This window comes from Lissotriton vulgaris, chromosome 2_1 (assembly GCF_964263255.1).
Source record: "Lissotriton vulgaris chromosome 2_1, aLisVul1.2, whole genome shotgun sequence".
Taxonomy (NCBI): Eukaryota; Metazoa; Chordata; class Amphibia; order Caudata; family Salamandridae; genus Lissotriton; species Lissotriton vulgaris.
Genome location: NC_141687.1, coordinates 744,411,739 through 744,432,350, shown reverse-complemented (window position 1 = coordinate 744,432,350; position 20,612 = coordinate 744,411,739). Strand labels below are relative to the sequence as shown.

Sequence of the window (20,612 nt, the reverse complement as noted above, 5' to 3'; positions counted from 1 at the left end):
AACTACGGTCAATCTGGCCCTGCCTACACTAGCTACCAGTTAAAGCGTCCTTCCATTTTAAGCTAGTCTGCCTAGCATTTAAGTATATGCACAATGTTGCCAGATCTCTACCGCATACCATCCTGACATCCATGCTGCTGACACAAGTCCTACAAATGGAAATATCTATTGCATAGATGATCCCCGGATCAAGCTGCTTTGTAAAGAGAGCAGAGCACCTTCATTCCAGTGTCCAGGTTGGCATTCATTCTGTTTGTGACTTTGCCAAACGTTCACTGATATCCTTCAGAAAGTTCCCGAAGACCTACTTGTTCTAAATCCATAGGGCACCATTATTTAGGAGACGTAACCCATTTAGTGTGTGATTTGGAAATGTGATCAATCGGTCAGTTACTATGAAGAATCCTAGCCGTTCTGGAGAAAATTTAGGATAGTGGCACATCTTGCCTACCTACAAGAGATAGGTAAATGTTCACAAATATACAAGTTTGTGGGTATTCACCTATTGCAATGTGTCCCACCAGGAAATGTCATAATTCATTATTAACCCTAAACTTTAGAATGTGACAATTTCCCCCGACACCAGAATCACTGCATTCTGAAGTGTTCCTTAAGGACATAAAGCTGCATTGCTCTGGGTAGAGTGAATTAGGAGGTGACAATTACGTACGTAAAGTGCAGCATTTGCACTCAAAGTTCAGCTTAGGGGTGCAAAAATATTTGACTTGTATGTCACGTTCTTATTATTTTGAGTTTAGATTCAAGGTGAAGTCATTGGATAGGGTCCATGCAGAGTTATTGCGTTAAAAGCTGTCTTTAAAAAAGTGCTACAATTAAACAAAGTTGACAAATAAATCCATGCACAGCATCAGGAGAGAGAGCACAAGATCCCACGGCCCTCATGAAAAGTCAACAAAACGGAAGTGGAGACTAATATCCTCACTTGAAGTACACAGGATTATTCCAGGAAATTACTGCTGCCAGAGGAGAGGTATCTGATTCCACCAATAGACAGGCCTTAAGAAGTGTAGTGCTTTGTAAACCACTATACTCTCTTGTACCTAGCCTGAACCACACTGGGTGCCAGTAGAAATCTAAAAGGAATGGGCTGCTCTTAGAATGTATATGGGGTGCAGAAAGGTTAACCTGCCCAAACATTCCATCTATAATATTGAACCATGACAGATGTATGACTTTCTTAAGGGAGAGGAGTATATAATCTATTGATCAATGCCATTAAAACTGTAACTGTTGACCTCATCATTAACTCCATGCGCGCTAGCGGAATTCCGCTCGCACGCTGAGTTTTTTAAAAACGCACTTTACGTGACGAGCTGGGCTCGTCATCAGCGTGCGAGGAGGCTACGCCATGACGAGCCCAGCTCGTCATCAGTGTCGAAGGTGTTAAAGTTAGCATTTCAAAATAAAAAAATGTCAACCTTGGAGATTGTCAGAGAACTACTTCAAGTACAAAGCCTTTTAAGAGTATGTAAAATAGTACTACAAGAGTACTACCTCACCTACTCATAAATGTATTTGTGAATGTTCTCCTAAGGAAGTTATTTAGGAATGTTGGGATACATTTAGGGGAGTCCGCCTGCCAAGCTGAGATCTCTATGGCTTCAGATTATTTACCTCCATGGTGGTTCCTCTAAAGGTCCTGCCAGACTGATGAGCAACTGCAATTTATACGAGTGCTCACACATTTTTTTGTTTTTCAAAAACAATCAGGAGGCTTTTTTGCAAAACAAAAAAAAATGACTCTGACAAGCCGATGGACCTTTTCTCTAAAAGTATGAAAATTATTTTTATAATTTTGTTCTGTTTAGGACTATAAGGCTTTTTCTGTCAGTCCAAACAGATAAAAAGTATGTCAGAACATCCACCCTAAATAGGGAAGATTGTCTGAGGTTCTTAGACTGAATACCCAATGCCCATGCGGCTATCAGTCTAAGGTTTCAACAGGTGGAGCCAGAGAAGTCTTCGCCAACGGAAATATGACGGTTCATATAACTCTATATAGAGCTGCTGAAATAAGAATTTGGAGGCCAGGGTACTTCGCTACATTTGTGGCAGAGTTCCCTAGCTGCGAAATTCTAAATAACCCCCACTCTCTTTTGTAGAATGTTAGTGTAATTTACACAAGCGGCAATTATTTGGGCTTGATTCCACCAAGCAATATAGCGTGGTATTATAGTGAATGATGCGAAGGAGGCACATGTCTAAGCTGGTAAAGGTGATGGTGCTTGTATAGGTGGGCTGGACCTCAGCGTCTAGCTCTAAGTAGCTGAATAACATTTATTCTGGTTTTATCTGAATTTTTCCAGTTGATGACTATAATGTGCCATTTATAAATGCCTGTGGACTTATGTGCCTTTTTCTTTGCAGGAATCAGAGAGCAATAAGTTATGTTCCCTATATTCCTTTCGAAATAACTCTACCTCACCACACAAACCTGACGATGGGGGCCGGGAGCGCAGCGAGCTAATGAGCTGTGTCAATTTTGGAACGCCAGAGCGACGCAAAGGAAGCCTTGCAGATGTTGTGGACACACTGAAACAGAAGAAGCTAGAAGAAATGACAAGGACGGAGCAGGAGGGTATGTGTGACCTGCTAATCCAGGATTTTGCCTTCTTTAGACTATGTGGGGATTGGGAGCCTCTTAAGTGTATAATCACATGTTTAAAAATATTGACCAAGGTTGTCACGGTAATGGGACAAGATCCACACAGTAGAGCTAACACATTACCTTTAGTCCTTTCGTCTTATGAAATGCTCCAATTTGAGGATACCTGATGGGACACCCACAATTCCCAATAAACATCTGCAAAGAATAATTGACCTCTAAACATACTGGTGCATGTTGGAATATGACAGTTCACATTGCGCACCCTTGTGCATATTTTGATAATCTAAAACACATCTGGTTACACGGATGCAAATCTGTACACCCCAATGCAAACCTGGTACATTGATATTCATTAGTGATATTCACACAATCAAATACACATCTGTATACACCAATGGATGCATTGCTATATAGTCCAATTCACATCTGATTTCACCAATGCATAGCTGTATATAAAGCCACTGACTCTACGGTAATATTATTCAGCTAGAACCATTCAATGATCATGTTTATACATTAGTAATTTCTACCTACATTTACCTATCCCAAATAATATTCACATATACCAATGTATGTCCAGATACACGAATTCACATCAGAAAAATGCAAGATGTAACTATTCACAAAATTCACATTTTGATGTGCCAGTACACATCTGAATACATCAATGTACACCAGCCTATGAAAATATATATCTGTTAATAGCAGTGCTATCCAGATGTTGCAATCAATATTTTGACACATTAGTACACATTCAGACACAGGAAGACATGTTCATATAGAGCAATAACATCCGGAAACAGTAAGATTATGCAAGTATACAAGACACATCCAGATACACCCATGTATATCCAGCTATGCTTACACGTAGCAGGACAAATATATGTATCTCAGTCAAACATTGTGCAAGTAGCTGCCCTAGTGCACTAGATATATACAATTGCACATTTGGAGAGAACAATGAGTACCAATATAAACCATTTTACATTAAGGCCCAGATTTACAAAGGTTTCATGTAAACAATTTTTTGACATAGACCCAAAACAAAATACTTTTTTATGTTTACTCGGGAATGCAAATTGTTATTTGTTCTGCTTTGTAAAAACAAAGTAACACAACACTCCACATTGCACTTCCTTGCATTACTTTGAGCCAGGGAGGTGTTGCATGTAGGGTGCATGGTCATTTCCATGCATCCACCCACGAATTTTGACGCATAAACATATCAAGTCTTGCAGACATAGGTTTGGGACAAAATGGTGCACCTGCCAAGGCTGACGTAAGGAGGGAAATATCTTTTTTCCCCCTTGCTATTTCCTCTTTGCATGTGTGTTGCATTCTGCAGCAAACATACAAAGACGGAATAGCCTCAAAGGATAGTTTTGTGCAGGAAAGTCCACCTTCTTGCACACAATCTATTCTGACCAGAGCACAGATACCCTTGCATTATGTCTCAGGGTGCCTGCATTGTCGCTAGACAGCACAAAGTGAATGAGCCCATACAGAGAGCAGAACTGTGCAATTTCTTTAAAGATATGGTACTGATCTGCTTTCTCCAGATGGCACAATGCAGCTCAGCAATTTTATTTGATTTGTCTTGCTGTGCTGTGGTGCAGCACTTGTTAGTTAATCTGGCCCTAGATATATATAGGCATGCATTGATTGGTGGAGGCTGTTTGGGTGACATGAGCAGCCCTGTTCTGCTTGCAGAGGATTGAGAATGCTGTCCTTCCCCTTTACATCTATATCTTACAGAAGAAAGAAAGGGATCGCCAGTCCACTGTAAGTGTATAATCCTCACTTGGGTATAGACTGACCCCATGGGATGTGACAGCTCTTGATATGACAAACATCTTCTTGCGGGAAGGCATTAACCTTCACAGTGTCTTTTGAGTGTGTGTATTGAACCTCATTTAAATATCCTCCAGAAGTGGCCCTTATAGTTCCTGATGTTTCTGCATTCACCAACTGGTCTGCCCTTGGAATTTGTAGAAGGTTCTTTGCTACTGGAGAATGGGACTCTTTTTCAGAGAGGCAGAAGTCTCCCCATCATGCTTTTCCCAGTACTTGCTGGGGTATATATCCACTGATCTCAGTCTTCAGATCTGTGGAGCAGTTCTTAATTGGTAACAAAATAAGTGCCAGAGACCTAGTCAGAGGCCACTGCAGCGTACTCCGCCCATGGCACCTGCTAGCGCTCCCAATAATATACATAATGCTGCAAGCGCAAAGTAAGTGCTTTTATTTATTTCTTTACTCTCCACTTTCCCGTTGTATGTCACACTCCACTACCCCCTACCCAGCCTCGCCCCTGCACCGCTATCCCACAGCGTTACCTGTGCGAGACGCCACTGAACAAATCCATGGCGTTAGCCTCAAGAGGCATGTAAATTTGCAGTTAAGAATGAAGAAGTGCTTCATGGGGCCTTTTGTTTTCCATGTATTTGCAGGTAGCATTTTCTGTACGAATTGTAGAGCAGTCATTAGGAATCAGGGTTAGCAGATTTTGGAAGAAAACACGAGGCTTCACAAAGTACCAAGAGAATTATCAGTTCTGGCTGATTATTAGACAGGCTCTTTTATCCTGAACTCAAAGCATGTGACGCAATGACAGTCCCATTCACACATACAGCTGATGAAGTTCATATCTGTGGCATGAGTGGCATTGACATGGGCGCTTTATGACACTGGCACCTGCGTTTCTGGATCAGAAATGGAGGTTAAGGCAAGTGTGGAAGGACTGCGAAAGGCCTACCTCTGCCTACACTCAGATACTTCCCTGGGTTCAGATGTGTTTCACAATCTGTACATGAGTTTCCAGGCAGCAGCAGTGCCAATCCCAACCCTGTCTTATTTATGAGGCAAACACTTGGTTGTTAAGACAAAAAATTAGTCACTTACTATGAAGTATATCCAAAACCAAACCAAAGTTGCCCATGTGTTTCATTTTATTTTATGCTTTATGGCAATTATTGTAATTCACTTAGCACTCATTCTGGAGTATATTCACTGCAATGGTGCCTCCAGTGAAAGGTCCAATTTTAAAAGCACTTGGGAAGCGCTGTATCTCATTAAGCCTGCTGCTTGTTTGCTTTTAATACCTTGTTAGAGTTGAAATACCTTATTAGAGAAAGCAAACCAATGCTATCAATTTGTTTTCTCCAAACCAAATACTAAACTTCCTTCGAGGGTGCTTCAGTGTCTGAGGGCAAGTGGTCTAATGAGAACATGATTTGCGCCACAGCGATGAACGAGGGCAGCGCGCGCAGCCTGGGAGTGTGTGACCCAGCTGGTTGAAGCGGATTGTGGGTGGATGGAAGCGATCAAGGGCCGCGTGTAATCTGGAACCTTCTGTTTGCGGGGAGTCAAGTGAGTGCTGAAGCATAATGCGCAGCTGCTTTGCTCTCTCCTTAATAGTCAGAGTGCAGTGAATACCATGCCTGGTGCCTCTCGTGCAAGGGAAGATGCGCCAATTTGTGAAGTAAACGCTCTTTGAGGTCACCCACTCCCAAGGAGTGTGTTTACTGGGGTTGTATCGCGTATAAAACACGAGGTGATATCTGTGGAGCTGCAGCAGCTTTTATAGTAAAATAATATCAATTGCAAATAAGCTGGCTCTTTTAAAAAAGGTAAAAATATATTTTCCTAGAGTGTTTGAAGAGACCTGATTCTTATGAGTAAGAAATGCAGAATGCTTCGCCCCCTTTAACACATATGTTTAACACACAAGACACCAGCTGGAGTAGTCAAAACACGTAACCTCTCTTAACACCTTGTAAAAAGACAGTTGTATGTCAGAATATCGAGGACAAAAACTATAGGTTTACTAAAATATCATGGCCAAAATGTAGACTACTTGAATGTCATGATGGAAGAGGAGTATAGATTTACTATTCGTAACTTCACATCTAAGTACTATGGAGATACAAATATTGTCAAGGTACATATATGTGGAGTACTTTATTGTAATCCATTATATACCTATATTTATTACCTAAATCTCAATAGCCTGGTGCTAAAACAGAAATCTGTCTTTTATATAGGAATACTGAACACTTACCTTCCTTTAACCACCTTTTTTTAAAATCTCAAATAGTTTTTATTGAACTTTTCAAAAGAAGTAAACAAATAAATAATTACATAATGGTGAAATGATAATGAGCACAAGAATACTGACAAATAATAAAAAACCATGAGAAATACAAGGATAGTAAAAGACCGCAAGTTACTCAAATGCTTTACAGTGGAAGTCACATTGAAGTTGAAAAGAAAAGAAAAACAGGTGATCTATCAGACAAAATGTTCACTGTGCCCCGTATGTGAAGGAAAAGGCATTGAGGGATCTCTATAATTTCCTGTGTGAATTACAACAAGGAGAGGCGTGAATTGAGATGTTAACCACCTTTTAAACCGACAATCAAGCAGGCTGCTCCTGACCATTTGGTTTAACTAGGGTCTGATGTTATGTCACATGGGAGGTGAACCCCAGGGATTAGTATACAATGAAATAAATGCATGGGCCCAAGGATGTACTTGAGAGCTAAATACCAGACTTGCCATATGCCAAGGCTACCTTGTTGTGATTCCTCCTTGTGCCTCTTCCTTATACTACCTGTCTCTATATCTTACTATTGTAGGTTATTTGTCAATACTGCTTTTTCCATTTGCATGGTATTTGCTCACTCCCTTTCTCCCTTTTATGTTTTTCTCTCTTGCTCTGGATCAAAGTCTGAAGATGAAAAAAACATCCCAGTCACCAAAAATTTGTGTCTATACTCACCGTCTGCAACCCCAGACACAAATTAAGCACTTGTAAGGCTGCATCCTGCAGCTGAGGAGGTGGCAGTGGGCACCATCACTGTGGAGGCGATGAATGACAATTGTCTCATGTAGCTACACCCCCACAACACTCAGTAAGCCTTCAGTCCATGATGGAAAATTCAGACTCTGATCTGCCATAAGGCACTGCTGTGCCACACTGATGGCAGTCTGTGCGCTATATAAGTGCTAATTGACCGTAATCACAGTAAAGGCTACACTAAGCACCAAGATTCATGGGTGCTCATGGGAGCGGCAAGATGTTTAGGTAGGTAGAGATGGGACAGATAGAGAAGGGAGCAGAGCAGTCGAGGTGATGTAGAATATTTTTGATTTTTGCAGAATTTAGCACTTGGGAGGACCATAATCAAATGGCAGGTGATCAAGATGGCGGTATCTCGGCATGGAAGTGGCAGACAGAGGTGTGGAAGAAATAGACAATGATAAGATAACTGAAGAGGAAAGAACCCAATGTGGATCCTGGGGAGTTAAACAACTATCGCCCGATCTCACTATTACCAAGAAAAATGCTGGAAAAAATGGTACAGCAACAGGTAGTTAACTTTATTGAGGGACATGATATTTTACATGATACACAGTCCAGATTTCAGACTGGCTTCAGTACCGAAACTACACTGTTGGAAGTGGCAGAGTCAGTAAGAATGACTGTGGACGCTGGAGCATCAGCTATATTGGACCTATCTGCAGCGTTCGACACGGTGGACCACTTAATCCTGGTACAGAGACTCCAAGCAACAGGAATTGGAGGTTTGGTACTCAACTGGCTGAAGTCCTTTCTCAAAAATCGCATGCAGAAGGTCGCCCTTCAACCCTACCAGTCGGAACACAAACAACAATGGTGTGGGCTACCACCGGGGTCGGCCTTGAGCCCACTTCTTTTTAACATATATCTGGCTCCTCTTTTCACACTCATAGCTAACTGGGGTGTGAAGGCAATATCATACGCCGACGACACCCAGTTGGTATTTTCCTTTAGGGACCAGTCTGTGGACTCTTTCTCTAGGTTTAAGGGATGCCTGAGAGACATCGCCAGAGGATGAATAATAATAAACTTAAACTTAATGCAGAGAAGACAGAAGTGTTGTTCTTCGGCAACGCTCTTCAGCCGGCAGCCAGCATCTGGTGAGTGGCAGAAATGGGCCTGCCATCTATGCCAGCGATCACGCCAAAAAACGTAGGTGTGAAATGAGAAGTAGATCTCTCTTTCACAGCTCAAATCCAGCAGGTAACAGCCTCATGCTTCAGTAAATTTAGATGAAATATTTACATCTACTGCTGGAGGACTGTCGCAGAGTCATTGTCCATGTTTCAGTGACATCCAGGCTGGACTATGCTAACGGCCTGCACCTGAACCTGTCTGGCTATCTTGTTAGGAGACTGCAAATGGTACAGAATGCGGCTGCGAGATTGATTAGACAAGTGTCGTTTCGACATCACATCTCTCCGCATATAAGACAGCTCCACAGACTGCCGGTGGTGAAAAGGATTGAATTTAAGGCCTTAACTCTGGCCTTTCTGGCATTACATGGCAAATGCCCTTGTTACCTAAAACACCGGCTATGCCACTACCAACAAACACACTTCCTCAAGGTCCAACTCTCAGAACCTGCTATGCATTCTCGCTGCGCCAAAGCTCGCATAGGAGGCAGATCTTTTACAGTGTTGGCGGCTAAGCTCTGGAACTCTTTGCTGAATAATATCCACCTAATCCAATCGGAGCCGACTTTAAGAAAGTCCCTTAAGACCTGGCTCTTTAGCCCAGGTTAGATCTCGTTGACCTTGGCTTGACGCATGCATCCTACCGCTATAGCGCCGGGACACCTCTGTTTGAAGTAGCTGTCGCTCTTTATAAATGTGTATGTTATTTTTATTATTATTAACAGTGACCTTACTGGGATCCCACCAATGACTTGTACAAAGACTTTGTAACTCATAGCACTTGCTTGTTACATCTGTCTCAATGCACACCAGCATCCCACTGGAATACCTACTTTATTCAAAGCGTTTAATCATTCTAAATCGATTGCCTTATGATCTTCCATTATGATTTTTTCAATTGCAACAGACCCTGTGCCCAATTATAGGTATTACGGCTAAATATTCCACTTGGGTTCATTATGTTTATATGCTAGATTAATGGCCATACCTGGTGACTCATAGTGACTATATTCGTTCTAGGCCCACTGAATTGTCAGCGTAGCTAAAGATGTTAGTGATCCTGGTAAGCAAGTAGCTTATGGAGATAGCTTTTAAAGTTTATTTATCGAGACCGCAGACATGACTGTTCCAAATAAAGTAGAGCCTTACTTTCACTCGATGGGACTAAAACCACACCACTATGCTGTTCTGAAAGGTTTTGGACATACAGTCCTATTGCTGTGTCGTTATTAATTATTCCTAGTCTCTCTAAAATTCAGTTTTCAACCAAATGGTTATCTTGCTGCTTATTTATTCCCCCGCCCCCCACCACCACCGTGGTCCCATACGGTGGTGACATTTATGCAGAATCACTGACAATTCTCTTTCTTTCTTTATGGGCTTTTCACCATTCCCCAGAAGTTGTTTAACACCAACTCTAGAGATTCTTCTTCGACCGCCTTTCTGACGAATATCCTGAACTCTTGGCTAGATAAATCTCACTATCTACCTTTGTTGATCTCTGCCTTTACTTCTTCCTTCTAGATTTAAGTGAATACAGCTTTGTCCAGTGAGGAACAGCGATATATTTTCTTTCTCTTGTTTCGATTTACCCATTTAAATAATACATGTTAGGTGCTGGGATTCTGTTATAGATTCATGTACTGTGCATAATCCAGCTGTCTACTGTTTGTCGGCAGACACTACCAGTAACATCTCCTGTAAGAGGGACTGAAAAGTTAAAAAACCCTTATCTCAAGCACGTCAACCCCTCAGGGCTTCACTTTTAATATTCCGTTGTGCAGGACACTACCAGAGACATTACTGGCCAACCTGGACTTCCAGCTGCCAAGCCTTCCATTGAGGTGCCACTCCTCTGGACTATCTGCCATCACGTAAGAGGGTAATATGCCCCTTGGCAAGATTAGGGGAAAGCAGGGGACTTTGTGGGTAAAGCAGCTCAGGAAGTTCTCTCTGCTACTGCATGGAGAATCTGAAAGAGACACGCTAGTGATAGATTCCTTACCTTAGAATATCCCCAGGCGTCAGACTGGATCCGGAAAAAAGAAGAATCTATCACTAACTAATGTCTCTTACAGATATACCGTTACACAAGTAGTAACTTGTGCGTGTGTCCAGAACAAGGCGATAGCAGGCAGTCCAGAAGGAACACAGTCCTTTTGGAGTGGTGGCTGGTTACATTCATCAAAGCCTTCAAAGGTTTTGTCTCTCTAAAATCACAGACAATTAAAACAGTGGTCCAAGAAAGCAAGGTCGAGTGTTTCCATATAATTTTGCCAAGGAAGTTAATATTAAAACTTAATTCATTTTCTTTTACCAACTGGAAGTTATCAAATTCCACCAATGCCTCCTTTAATAAAGTGTTTCTGGTTAATTTGTATTCTAGGCAGAATTCAATTACTCGAACCATTTAAAAGGGATTATTAAAGAATAAAATATATTATCTTGATTCTGTAGATATCTTGAGGAACATTTTTTATAAAGGAGGGCCACATGTAGCTTGATCAAACCTGATGTGAAACAGACATGACACAAAAGAGGCATGTGACTTTAATCTCCAAGCCTTGGAACCCATTTGCATTCATAAAGCACTTCCTGCTTTAGTTTTAATTATACACAATGGGTGCATTATAGCCAGTTAGCGGGCTGTGATGAAGACATGCAATGTCAATTATTGGCACTTCAGAAGTGACGTGATGCGAATCATGAATACTGGGATTCCTTATTCCTCTCACAAGCTCTTCACCGAATTTCGCATCAGGCAACATCCTGATTATATCTTTGTCTAATGGCTGTGGAATGATGCTGTCATAGTGGAGTTAGAGGAAATGCAGAGACAACACATTGTGCATGTTGAAACCAAGATATTCTCCCAGTGATTTTCATATATTTTCTTTTTTAGATATATAAACATAGTTTGGTATGTTTTTATGTGTTTTCTTCAAAATCATGTTCCTAATAAATCACCTCAGGTTCATTCACAAGTAGAGTAGTAAAGTTGCACCTGTCAAAGTACTCCAGGAAGCAAATGCAGATGAATGGATTTCACCAACAAGTCCAGTAGTACACCCTTAGAGCTGCACCGGGCACAGGTGTCCAGTCATTCTGGCATGTGACATATTCTTCAAGCTCCCATTTACCCAACATGTAAATCTTCATAGGGTAGACAAGGCACTGTGTGGCCAACTGGTAGCTGGTCACTTGAGGTGGGCAGCGATTCTTATGTGTTAAATGTGTGATTGCTTCAGGTGGTAAAGTGACTAGGTTACCTAGCTTTCAGCACTTGTTCAGACAAAGGCACTGTGGTGCCTGCAGTTCAAAGACATACTTTTTTTATTTTTTTCCATGGGGGCTGGGAGGTGTGGAGCCTTTTCTTTCAGTGGAGAACAACTGTCCCCTTCATCCTCTCCAAGTTTGGAGCAGAGAACGTGCTGACGGGGAATCAGGCTGTAGCAAATCTCCAGCCAATTCCAGGGTGCGGGATGGGTGCATTGCTGTTTGAAAATGCCCATAAATGTGCCTATTTGTGGGTATTTCCAAGCTAGCAACAGTAGCGGTCGGTGGTGGGAGTGCTGCCGGGCGGTGACGTGGGAGGGCCAGGGTGGGGGTGGGGGGGGGGGGGGTGGGGGGAATTAAGAAACTATGGAATACGGCCAAATGCAGGTAAGTAAACATATAAATAAATAAAACAAATTTTGTTGTGCGCACTGCATTGAAATTGGCACGCAACGACATCGATCTGACAGCTGAAAACTCTGGTCTTTTTTTTAGCCCATATATTTGGGAATTTAACAGTGGAAAACAATGGCATTTAGTTGAGTGGAATCTTTGGTCCTTTATTGCCACTGACTTTCTAGCACTGGTTGATAGAACCAGACACATGTTTAATAGCATTTATATTGATTCCACCATGAACCTAGGAGAGATGCTGTAATGTACCTAGGTTAGAACAGGAAGACAATTGAGCTTTCTTAACAGATATATATGTGCTTGCTGTCATAACAACCCTAGTGTGATAAGGCTGAGCGCGGAAGGTTAATACAGGAGCACACTAAGTGCTTCAGATGAAGGGGGAAACCTTCTAATACTCTGTATTCTACATTCCTTTCTTTCTATCTTTTTCACACCTGGATTATACAGTGAGGATGGGAAGCGTGATATGGTTGAGCTTACTAGATACAGCCTTAAATAAAACCAAAAGCATAATTGTGTTTACCATTGTGGTGTTAAATGAAATTAACGCTTTTGGAACGAGGAGGGGTAGTAAGAAGACTACTGGTTCCATTGATAAGCACCACCCTGCGTACATTGAATGAAAAGATTTAAACATAAACAATTCTCTAGATGGAATTGTAACATTTTTAACCCCTTCGATGCTTGTGACGGAACCATTCCGTCATGCCTCACAGTTGGGCTGTGCGGATGACGGAATGGTTCCGTCACGACCACACCCGCGAATGGAATGTTCAGCTCCGGGGGAGAATCGGCGCCGCAGGCAAGGTGTTAAAATCTGATGATACGCTCCTGATGGGCTCCAGTATGTGCCCGGTGTTACTGCTCTCAAAGTGGCCCCTGTAATAGAGGCCGGTGAGCATCAGTTGGGAAGACCAGCAGCTGCTTCAGAAGAGGTTTCTGGTACATTGTTCCTTCTTTTGTGGGTGAACTGGTTACCACAATATTCCATCTTTCCTGGATGGCTATTTGGTCGAATTGTGACATAGGTTCATCCTGGACTACATCGGCCACCTCTCGCCCAAGGCCTGTCAGTAATAGATGTTTATGAATGCACCAATGCACACTGCATTATTATTTGCCATCAATATGTTCCAGTGAGCCCTGCTATCACTTAAGAACAATAAAAGCTGCATTGCATCACTATTTTATAATTTCTCGTACATTTTAATACCTGACACTTTTTTCTCGTTTCAGTTTTTGTTGATCATTTTAATTAAATGTTGAAGAGCCATGTCGTGTTTTTTAAATTTCATCAGTCTTCCTCCTTATCTTTGCCTTGTTAGATCCAGCCTGTGCCATCTTGCTCTGCCGTGACATTGTTGGCTCTTTTGAAATTGTGATCGACACATCAGCACATGCCTGCGTGACATGTGACTCGTCAAGGCTGTAACCATATTGCAGAAAATATGTCGGACTAGGTGCCATAACGCAAGCAGGCTGTGCTAGGGAGGCCTTGAAACTTCAGCTGCAAGTGGGAAGGACATGCATTCTATCAGGAGATAGTAAAACTGCAGATTACACATTTTACCCTGCGTAAAAATAAAGACGAATTCTGTAGCACGTTTGAAATATTTTCCTAGATGTGAGTGATACTGACCAAGTCAACACAGAGGGATAGCTTTAAAAACTGGCTATCAGGGCATTAAAGTAAAAGGTGGTATTTATTATGAATGAACCCAGTACTTAGGACCCGGAACCCCCCAAGCCGAGCCAGGCCCCCTCACAAAGCTCCCACTGGTCAACAGACAACAGCTGCTTTGGGAAGAGGGCCAAGTTCATTAAATAGGAATACGCAAACATTACATGTTTAACCTTCATATCATTACTTTAACACAATATTACAGTACGCATATAATAAACTTATAGTTGTGTGTACATAGGGTCAAAAATCTTTCACAATCTAACATTGATGCTGTTCTTCTTTGCCTTATCTTCTTGATGTCGATATTGCATTTATTACCTTCTTCCATACTTTTGTAAAGCGCTCTAATATCCTTCTGGATCTTGTTCGCGCTATATAAAACTTTATGAATAAATAAATAAATAACAGGTAGATTCTATTAAGTCATACTGTCCTATTGAACCCTCCAATTCTTTACCTATCCAGCACTAAAGTCCAGTCAGCCTTCATGCCAAGGAGAACCACACAGGTGTGTACCACCTGCATCCTTGAGGTCTGGTCCCCAGTCCTCTGATTCTTGCCCACAAACGGAGGGGCTGCTGCTCCAGCACCAGGCTGTCTGCAGGGCTCATAGAGTGTGTGCAGGGGCAGGAGCCCCATGCCCAACGCAGACTAACTGTGAGCCATTTCCCCAAGATGATGTGAACATTCTCTTTGGGGGTTCAGCTTGGTGTCTCCCTCCCTAAGTGCTGCCCTAGGAAGTGTGTTGCAGCACTCCTGTTGCTGTTGTACAGCAATCTTGGTGTTCACTTTTCCACCACAAGGGCAACCAGGGCCAACCGGTACTTCGTCCTCTCCACGAGGACTATTTCCAGAGTAAAGGACCAGATGCCATCAATAAACAAATCAGAGCTCAAGTCCGACAAGTGATCCCTATCTCTCTGAAGCATTTAGTCCCCCCTAAGCAACTTGTGCGGTATGTTCCAAAGCCAACCCTGACCTGAGCACAATTTGGCCATTTCAGTGTTGAGGCACCCGACTGATATGTTCAGAGCCCTTGATCTCATGTCAGGACCCCAATTGTGTTGCGGGGTCATGTGTGATCAAGCAATCCGCTTCTTGGGAAAGGACTTACGCAACCGGGTGAAGTCACTAAACAAAGTCTCCCTGACAGCTCTATGCCCCAGCTTGACCATGTCATTGCTGCTGACGTGTATAATGATCAAGTCCAAGAACTGCAGTCCCACATGACCCCTTGTCTCTTACACCAGCTGGCGAAACTGAGCAATCCAGAGGCCCCTCGTACCAGTCCCTAGGAAGAAGACACCTTCCAAATTTGCAGGTTTTGGCTTTTCATGCTGCTGCAAACTGTAGTGGCCCAGCGCATGAAGGAGTGGCGCCGCACACATATCACTTTTGAAGGCATACTACCAAAAGAGAGAAACCAGAGTGAGAAAAACAGCATCACAGAGTGGATAAGATGCAAAACACAGAAAGTCAGAGCAACTCGAGGCGTACACATTGCTTAAAATATGAGGGTCTTTTCAAAAGCCTGACTGTGGCCTTTAAAGTTCTACATGGCACAGGCCCCAAGTACATTGGGAAACGTCTTTCCCGGTACTTACCCAGCAGGACCTTGAGGTCATCTTGCCTGTCCATGTTGACAGTCCCTGCCATTAGGCGTACAAGAATGGGAGGTCGGTCGTTTCGCTACCTAGCACCAAAGGCCTGGAACGATCTACCATTATCCCTGAGACAGGCTCCCAGTCTTCTTGCATTTAGGAAAGACCTGAAAACGTGGCTCTTTACTAAATAGTTCTTTTTTTCCTTTTTCTGTTTGCATTTTGCTGTTGTGTGGCTGTTATACCTGCGGATATTCTTCGCCAAAGCGCCGGGATGCTCCACGGAGTAGCCGTGCGCTATAGAAGAAATAAATTAACATAACATAACATAACATGGTGACCGCCGGCCAATCCGATTCACCTCGTTCACAGACAACCCTGCACCCACAGTAAAAGTCACTGCCCAGTCCTGAATGAGTTATGTTATGTTATGTTATTTAGTTTTTATAAAGCGCACAGCTACTCAATAGAGTGTTCCGGCGCTGGGCTGAGCATATAAAACATTGCAGGGCACCCCTCTACATATGTTGATCAAGGAATAACCATGTTTTAAGTTCTTTCCTAAAACCTCCTAAGTCATCCCGCTGTCTAAGAGTGACAGGCATCCGATTCCATAGACGGGCCTCTTGTACCTGAAAGGAGCGTCCGCCCCTACGTGAGCTGGCAAACCTAGGCAGTCATTAAATGAAGTTGTGATGATCTAAGGTTTCTGCTAGGCGTATAGAAAGACTCCCGCTTCCTAATGTACCGGGCTCTGAGGCCATGAAGAGCTTTAAAGGCCAGCACAAGGGCCTTAAAGTAAATTCTGCTACAAATATGCAGCCAGTGAAGATTCTTTAGATGAAGAGAGATCCGTTCTCTTGGGCCCAGCATGAGGATAGCTCTGGCGGCCATGTTTTGAATAACTTAAAGTTTATGCAGGAGTCCAGCTGGAAGGCCCAAATAGAGGACGTTAGCGTAGTCCAGTCTAGATGTTATAAGAGCTTGGATCACCGTCCTTCTATGAGTGAGCGAAAGAAGGGGGGGAAATCTTTGTACCATTTTTTCGGATGCCATAACAGGTCCTCGCGACCGAATTTACTTGAGTTTTCATGTCAAGGAAGGCATCCAGTTGAGCCCCTAGATTTCTCACTGCTCCTGCCGATGGCTGTGGAGATGGAGTATCACCCGGCCACCAGCCTCTCCACGCTTTCTGAGTGAATGGCCTGAAGAGGATCACCTCTGATTTCTCAGGGTTACACTGCAATTGGTTAAGTCTGAACCACAAAAAGACCACACTTAGGCATTTGTTGATCCTCTGTCCATCGCGCTCCTCTCCCTTTTTGCAGGTGAGCAACAGCTGAGTATCATCAGCATAGGATATAATAGTTGCACCGTAGGCGGGGGGGCGGAGCTAGCCGGCGTCGATGGCGGACGCGTGAGCTCTCGGCTCCTCACCTAGCCCCGGAATAATCCTGATAATCTATCCTAAATCGTGTCCTATATGCCATAGCGAGCTCTCGTACGCCCGCTGGCACCCCTAGATTCTTTTGGGGATCTCTTTGGGCGTTTGCTGGCGAGCCTCACCGAGTTTTCTGAAGAGCGACTCCTTGCGACTCGGCCGAAGAGGACTGGCCTGAAGCCGCGCACTATCCTGGAGAGGTGGCCGGGTGACGTCGCCTGACGTGCAGCCTCAGAGTCGAGAGTAGCCGGGCTGACCTCCGGCTGGACTAACATCTGGATTTATCCTTTGCTGAGGCGACCTCCCACCCTTTGTCTGCGATTGCCACACGTCTGTACGACTTATCCTCCCCAGTGGAGGGCCACCGGCAGAGAAGACACTGAGCACCCGAAACACGAGGTGGAGCGATCGCCACGTGGGAGCGATCGCTGATCTGGATCCCCACCGAGGTGACCTGCTATCCCTGCGCCCTCCCGCCACGGTGGAGAGGAGAAGACTGGAGCTGACATTGTAGACCTGACAAAACCCTGTGTCTAGCGGGTGCGGACCTTGCCGAAGTGATCGGAAGCAGTTCGACTGCCATAACGGGCGCCATCTTGGCTGCATCGGACCTCCGGCCCAGACTTGGTTTCTAGTGGCAGGACGTCGCTGGCTGAAACGCCTCCTGGATCTCCCTCGCGGCCTGCTGCTAGTGAAGTTGCCCCCTTGCCCCCTCCGCAGCAGGGACGGAGGATGGGGAAAAACGACGCTGCCCAGGCGAAGCTCTCCTTTGAACGGCGCCGACCGAAAGGGTCTGAAGCAACGGCTCCGGAGTCCTCCCCGAAGGGGGCCACAGCGACCGCCCCAGCATCCACGGAGATTCGGGACATGTTGGCCGCAATGGAAAAGGGCATCCAGGACAGTATTGCGTCTGTGGGTACTAAGATAGACGCTTTGTCTTACCGCATGGACCGCATGGCGGAGCGAGTGGACAAACATGCGGAGCGCCTGGACATGGTGGAGCGCAGGCTCACCGAAGCCGAAGAAGCCCAGACAGAGTGGGACAAAGATAGAAAGCAGTTTGATAGACTTTTGCAAGTTATTCGTGATAAAACAGAGGACTTGGAGGCGCGCTCACGCAGATCCAACATCCGTATCACAGGCGTGGCGGAAACAACGCAGACGGGGAAGATGGAACTCTTCCTAGAAAAACTGCTGAAACTACTACTCGGAGAGGAGGTCTTTTCCCCCATGTTCATAGTGGAACGAGTCCACCGCACGTTGGGCCCACAACCGCAACCTGGCGCGCCTCCTCGCCCCATCATCGCGAAGCTTCTTAACTACCGCGACAGGGACACTGCTTTGCGCTTGGTGAGGGAGAAGGGCAAACTACAGCTTGAGGGTATGGACATCTCCCTCTACCCGGACTTTACAGCCAAGGTACAAGAGGAGAGACGACAGTTCGCGCCGTATAAAAAACAACTTCGTACTCTGGGACTCGACTACGCGATGCTGTACCCTGCCAAGCTTTGCATCAACACAGGAGGGCGATCATATTTCTTTACGGACCCTAAAGAACTCCAGAAATCCCTAAAGACTTGGACTCGGGAGCGAAAGGAGGCCAGGCAAAGCCAGGAAGACGACGCTGGTCCGGCGTCGAATCTGGATGAACAGGACTAGAGGGCCCTGCTGGGAGGTTTGGAACTTTTCTTCGTGAAGGGGACACTGCAGCCTGGTACAGTCTGATCTACATGGGTGCTAACGGTACTAGGTGGTGGGACATATGCCTCATGTACTGCTGGTGAGGAGGTTGTTATCGCGGATGGGGGGAGAATCGGATCACTGCTGAATCGTTGGGGGGGCCGGTGGGGTGGGAGAGGGCCTCTATACTTGCTACTCGAAGGGCACTAACACACAAGTGGGGCAGGAATGAGGCGCTGCTCAGGCCTTTTCATTGGGACAGTTTGCGGTGTTGTACTATTTTGGCGCGCTTTGCCCCGGTGCCTTTGGTTGTGCGACTCTCCAGGGGGTTGGTATCGAACTGACGAATTCTCTGCTACTGGAGGGTTGATGGGGGGGATCTTTGGGACCTGTCTGACCTGGTTGGGGGGGTCGGCTGTGGGCGGGCGGGGGTACAGGGGGTGGGATCGGGGCTCTGGATAGTTGGGGGGGTTTGCAGCTTGGGGTTGTTTGGGGGGTTTGTTCGTACTGAGTGTGGACTGTTATGTGGAACTGTACCTGTTTGGAAATGCTGGCTGGTGATTATTGTGTCTTGTTTTGCTCATCCCTGCTGCTTATACAATCATGAGCCCGTGCAATGTCTAGTGCAGCACTGAACGCACCCATTAGTCCCCCGAATAGGCTGAAATTGATGACCTGGAATGTTCGGGGTTTGACGACTTTCGTAAACTAAGGAAGGTCCTCGGCTATCTCCATAGACACCAAGTCGATCTGGCCTTGTTGCAGGAAACGCACTTGCCGATCACCAGCAGGATGTTACAGACTAGGGGGTTGGCGGGGAAAAAAAAAGAATTGTTGCACCGTAGGCCTCAGCCAAAGGGGCGAGGGGTGTCAGATAGAGATTGAACAACAACGGGTTCAGAATGGAGCCCTGAGGGACTCCTACCCAATAGAAGGAATACCGGCTACAAATGGAGGAGACCAAACCTCGTGGCACCTGTCCACCAAGAAGGAAGAGAACCATTCTAACACCATGTCCCCAAGACCGCACTTGGGGCACGGTGAGCCTTAGCCTGTAAACCTGGATCAATCCAAAAACTGCAGAGATAATTGCATAACACAGCTGAGAATTGATACCTCGACTGGCAATTTCCATTAACATTAACAGACAGCGCAGGGATTGCCCATGTGGTCAGACAGAAATGTATGCCCTTGTAAGTGTAACTGGGCACATAGCAGATCCCAGGGCTGCCATGAGCTCGACCATAACTCCCTTCCCTGTGGGATCAGTCTTGGACCTCCTTAACTTGAGCACATGTCTGTCTAGATGTAATTGGATCTCCAACAATTGCAGACCACACCATGGATCGGATTTTGAGTTCCCAACTAACTCACCTACTCTAAATGCCCCATAAAAAAGCCACAGAGAATTCTGTTGAAAACAAGACTACATTATAAGGGGAACTGCAAACTAGAAGGAGATTGGCCAGCATAGCCCACAAAATCTGCACATTCAGTGGTCTCCTTCCATCCTTAACTGTGCCCTCAAGCCTGGCCCATCCCGCTAAGGCCTTACTCACCAGAAAGTCACTGCCCACACTGCACATGCCCCTTGACTTGGCAATGAAGCCAATGGCAGCCAGATGGGCTCTTGTGTAAGGTACTGATCTGCCCTGTGACCTCAATGACTCCAGGAAGAGTCAGGCGGCTGTGGGCAAAAAAAAGATCTGACACCCCTGGTCCCTGTAAGAAGGCCCTGTAAGACTTAAAATATTTCTGCTATGCCCTTCGAGTGCACTCACTTAAAGTATCTGCCTCTAAATGCGATAAGGCGGGACTCCAGTCTTTGTCCAAAGAAATGTCAGAAACTCTGTCATCAGCTCCACTGCTCGTGGATGAAACTCCTGT

General features: G+C 44.8%; 1 protein-coding gene across 9 annotated transcripts in view; it reads left to right on the top strand.

Moving 5' to 3' along the window:
- The window catches only part of SOX6 (SRY-box transcription factor 6), a 790,083-nt gene that overhangs the window by 338,631 nt on the left and 430,840 nt on the right, over positions 1-20,612 (top strand). For all 9 annotated transcript variants that reach the window (XM_086956030.1, XM_086956031.1, XM_086956034.1 and 6 more), the window contains one exon: positions 2,389-2,599. In XM_086956030.1, coding sequence (XP_086812156.1) covers positions 2,389-2,599 — 211 coding nt within the window. The remainder of the gene's footprint in view (positions 1-2,388; positions 2,600-20,612) is intronic.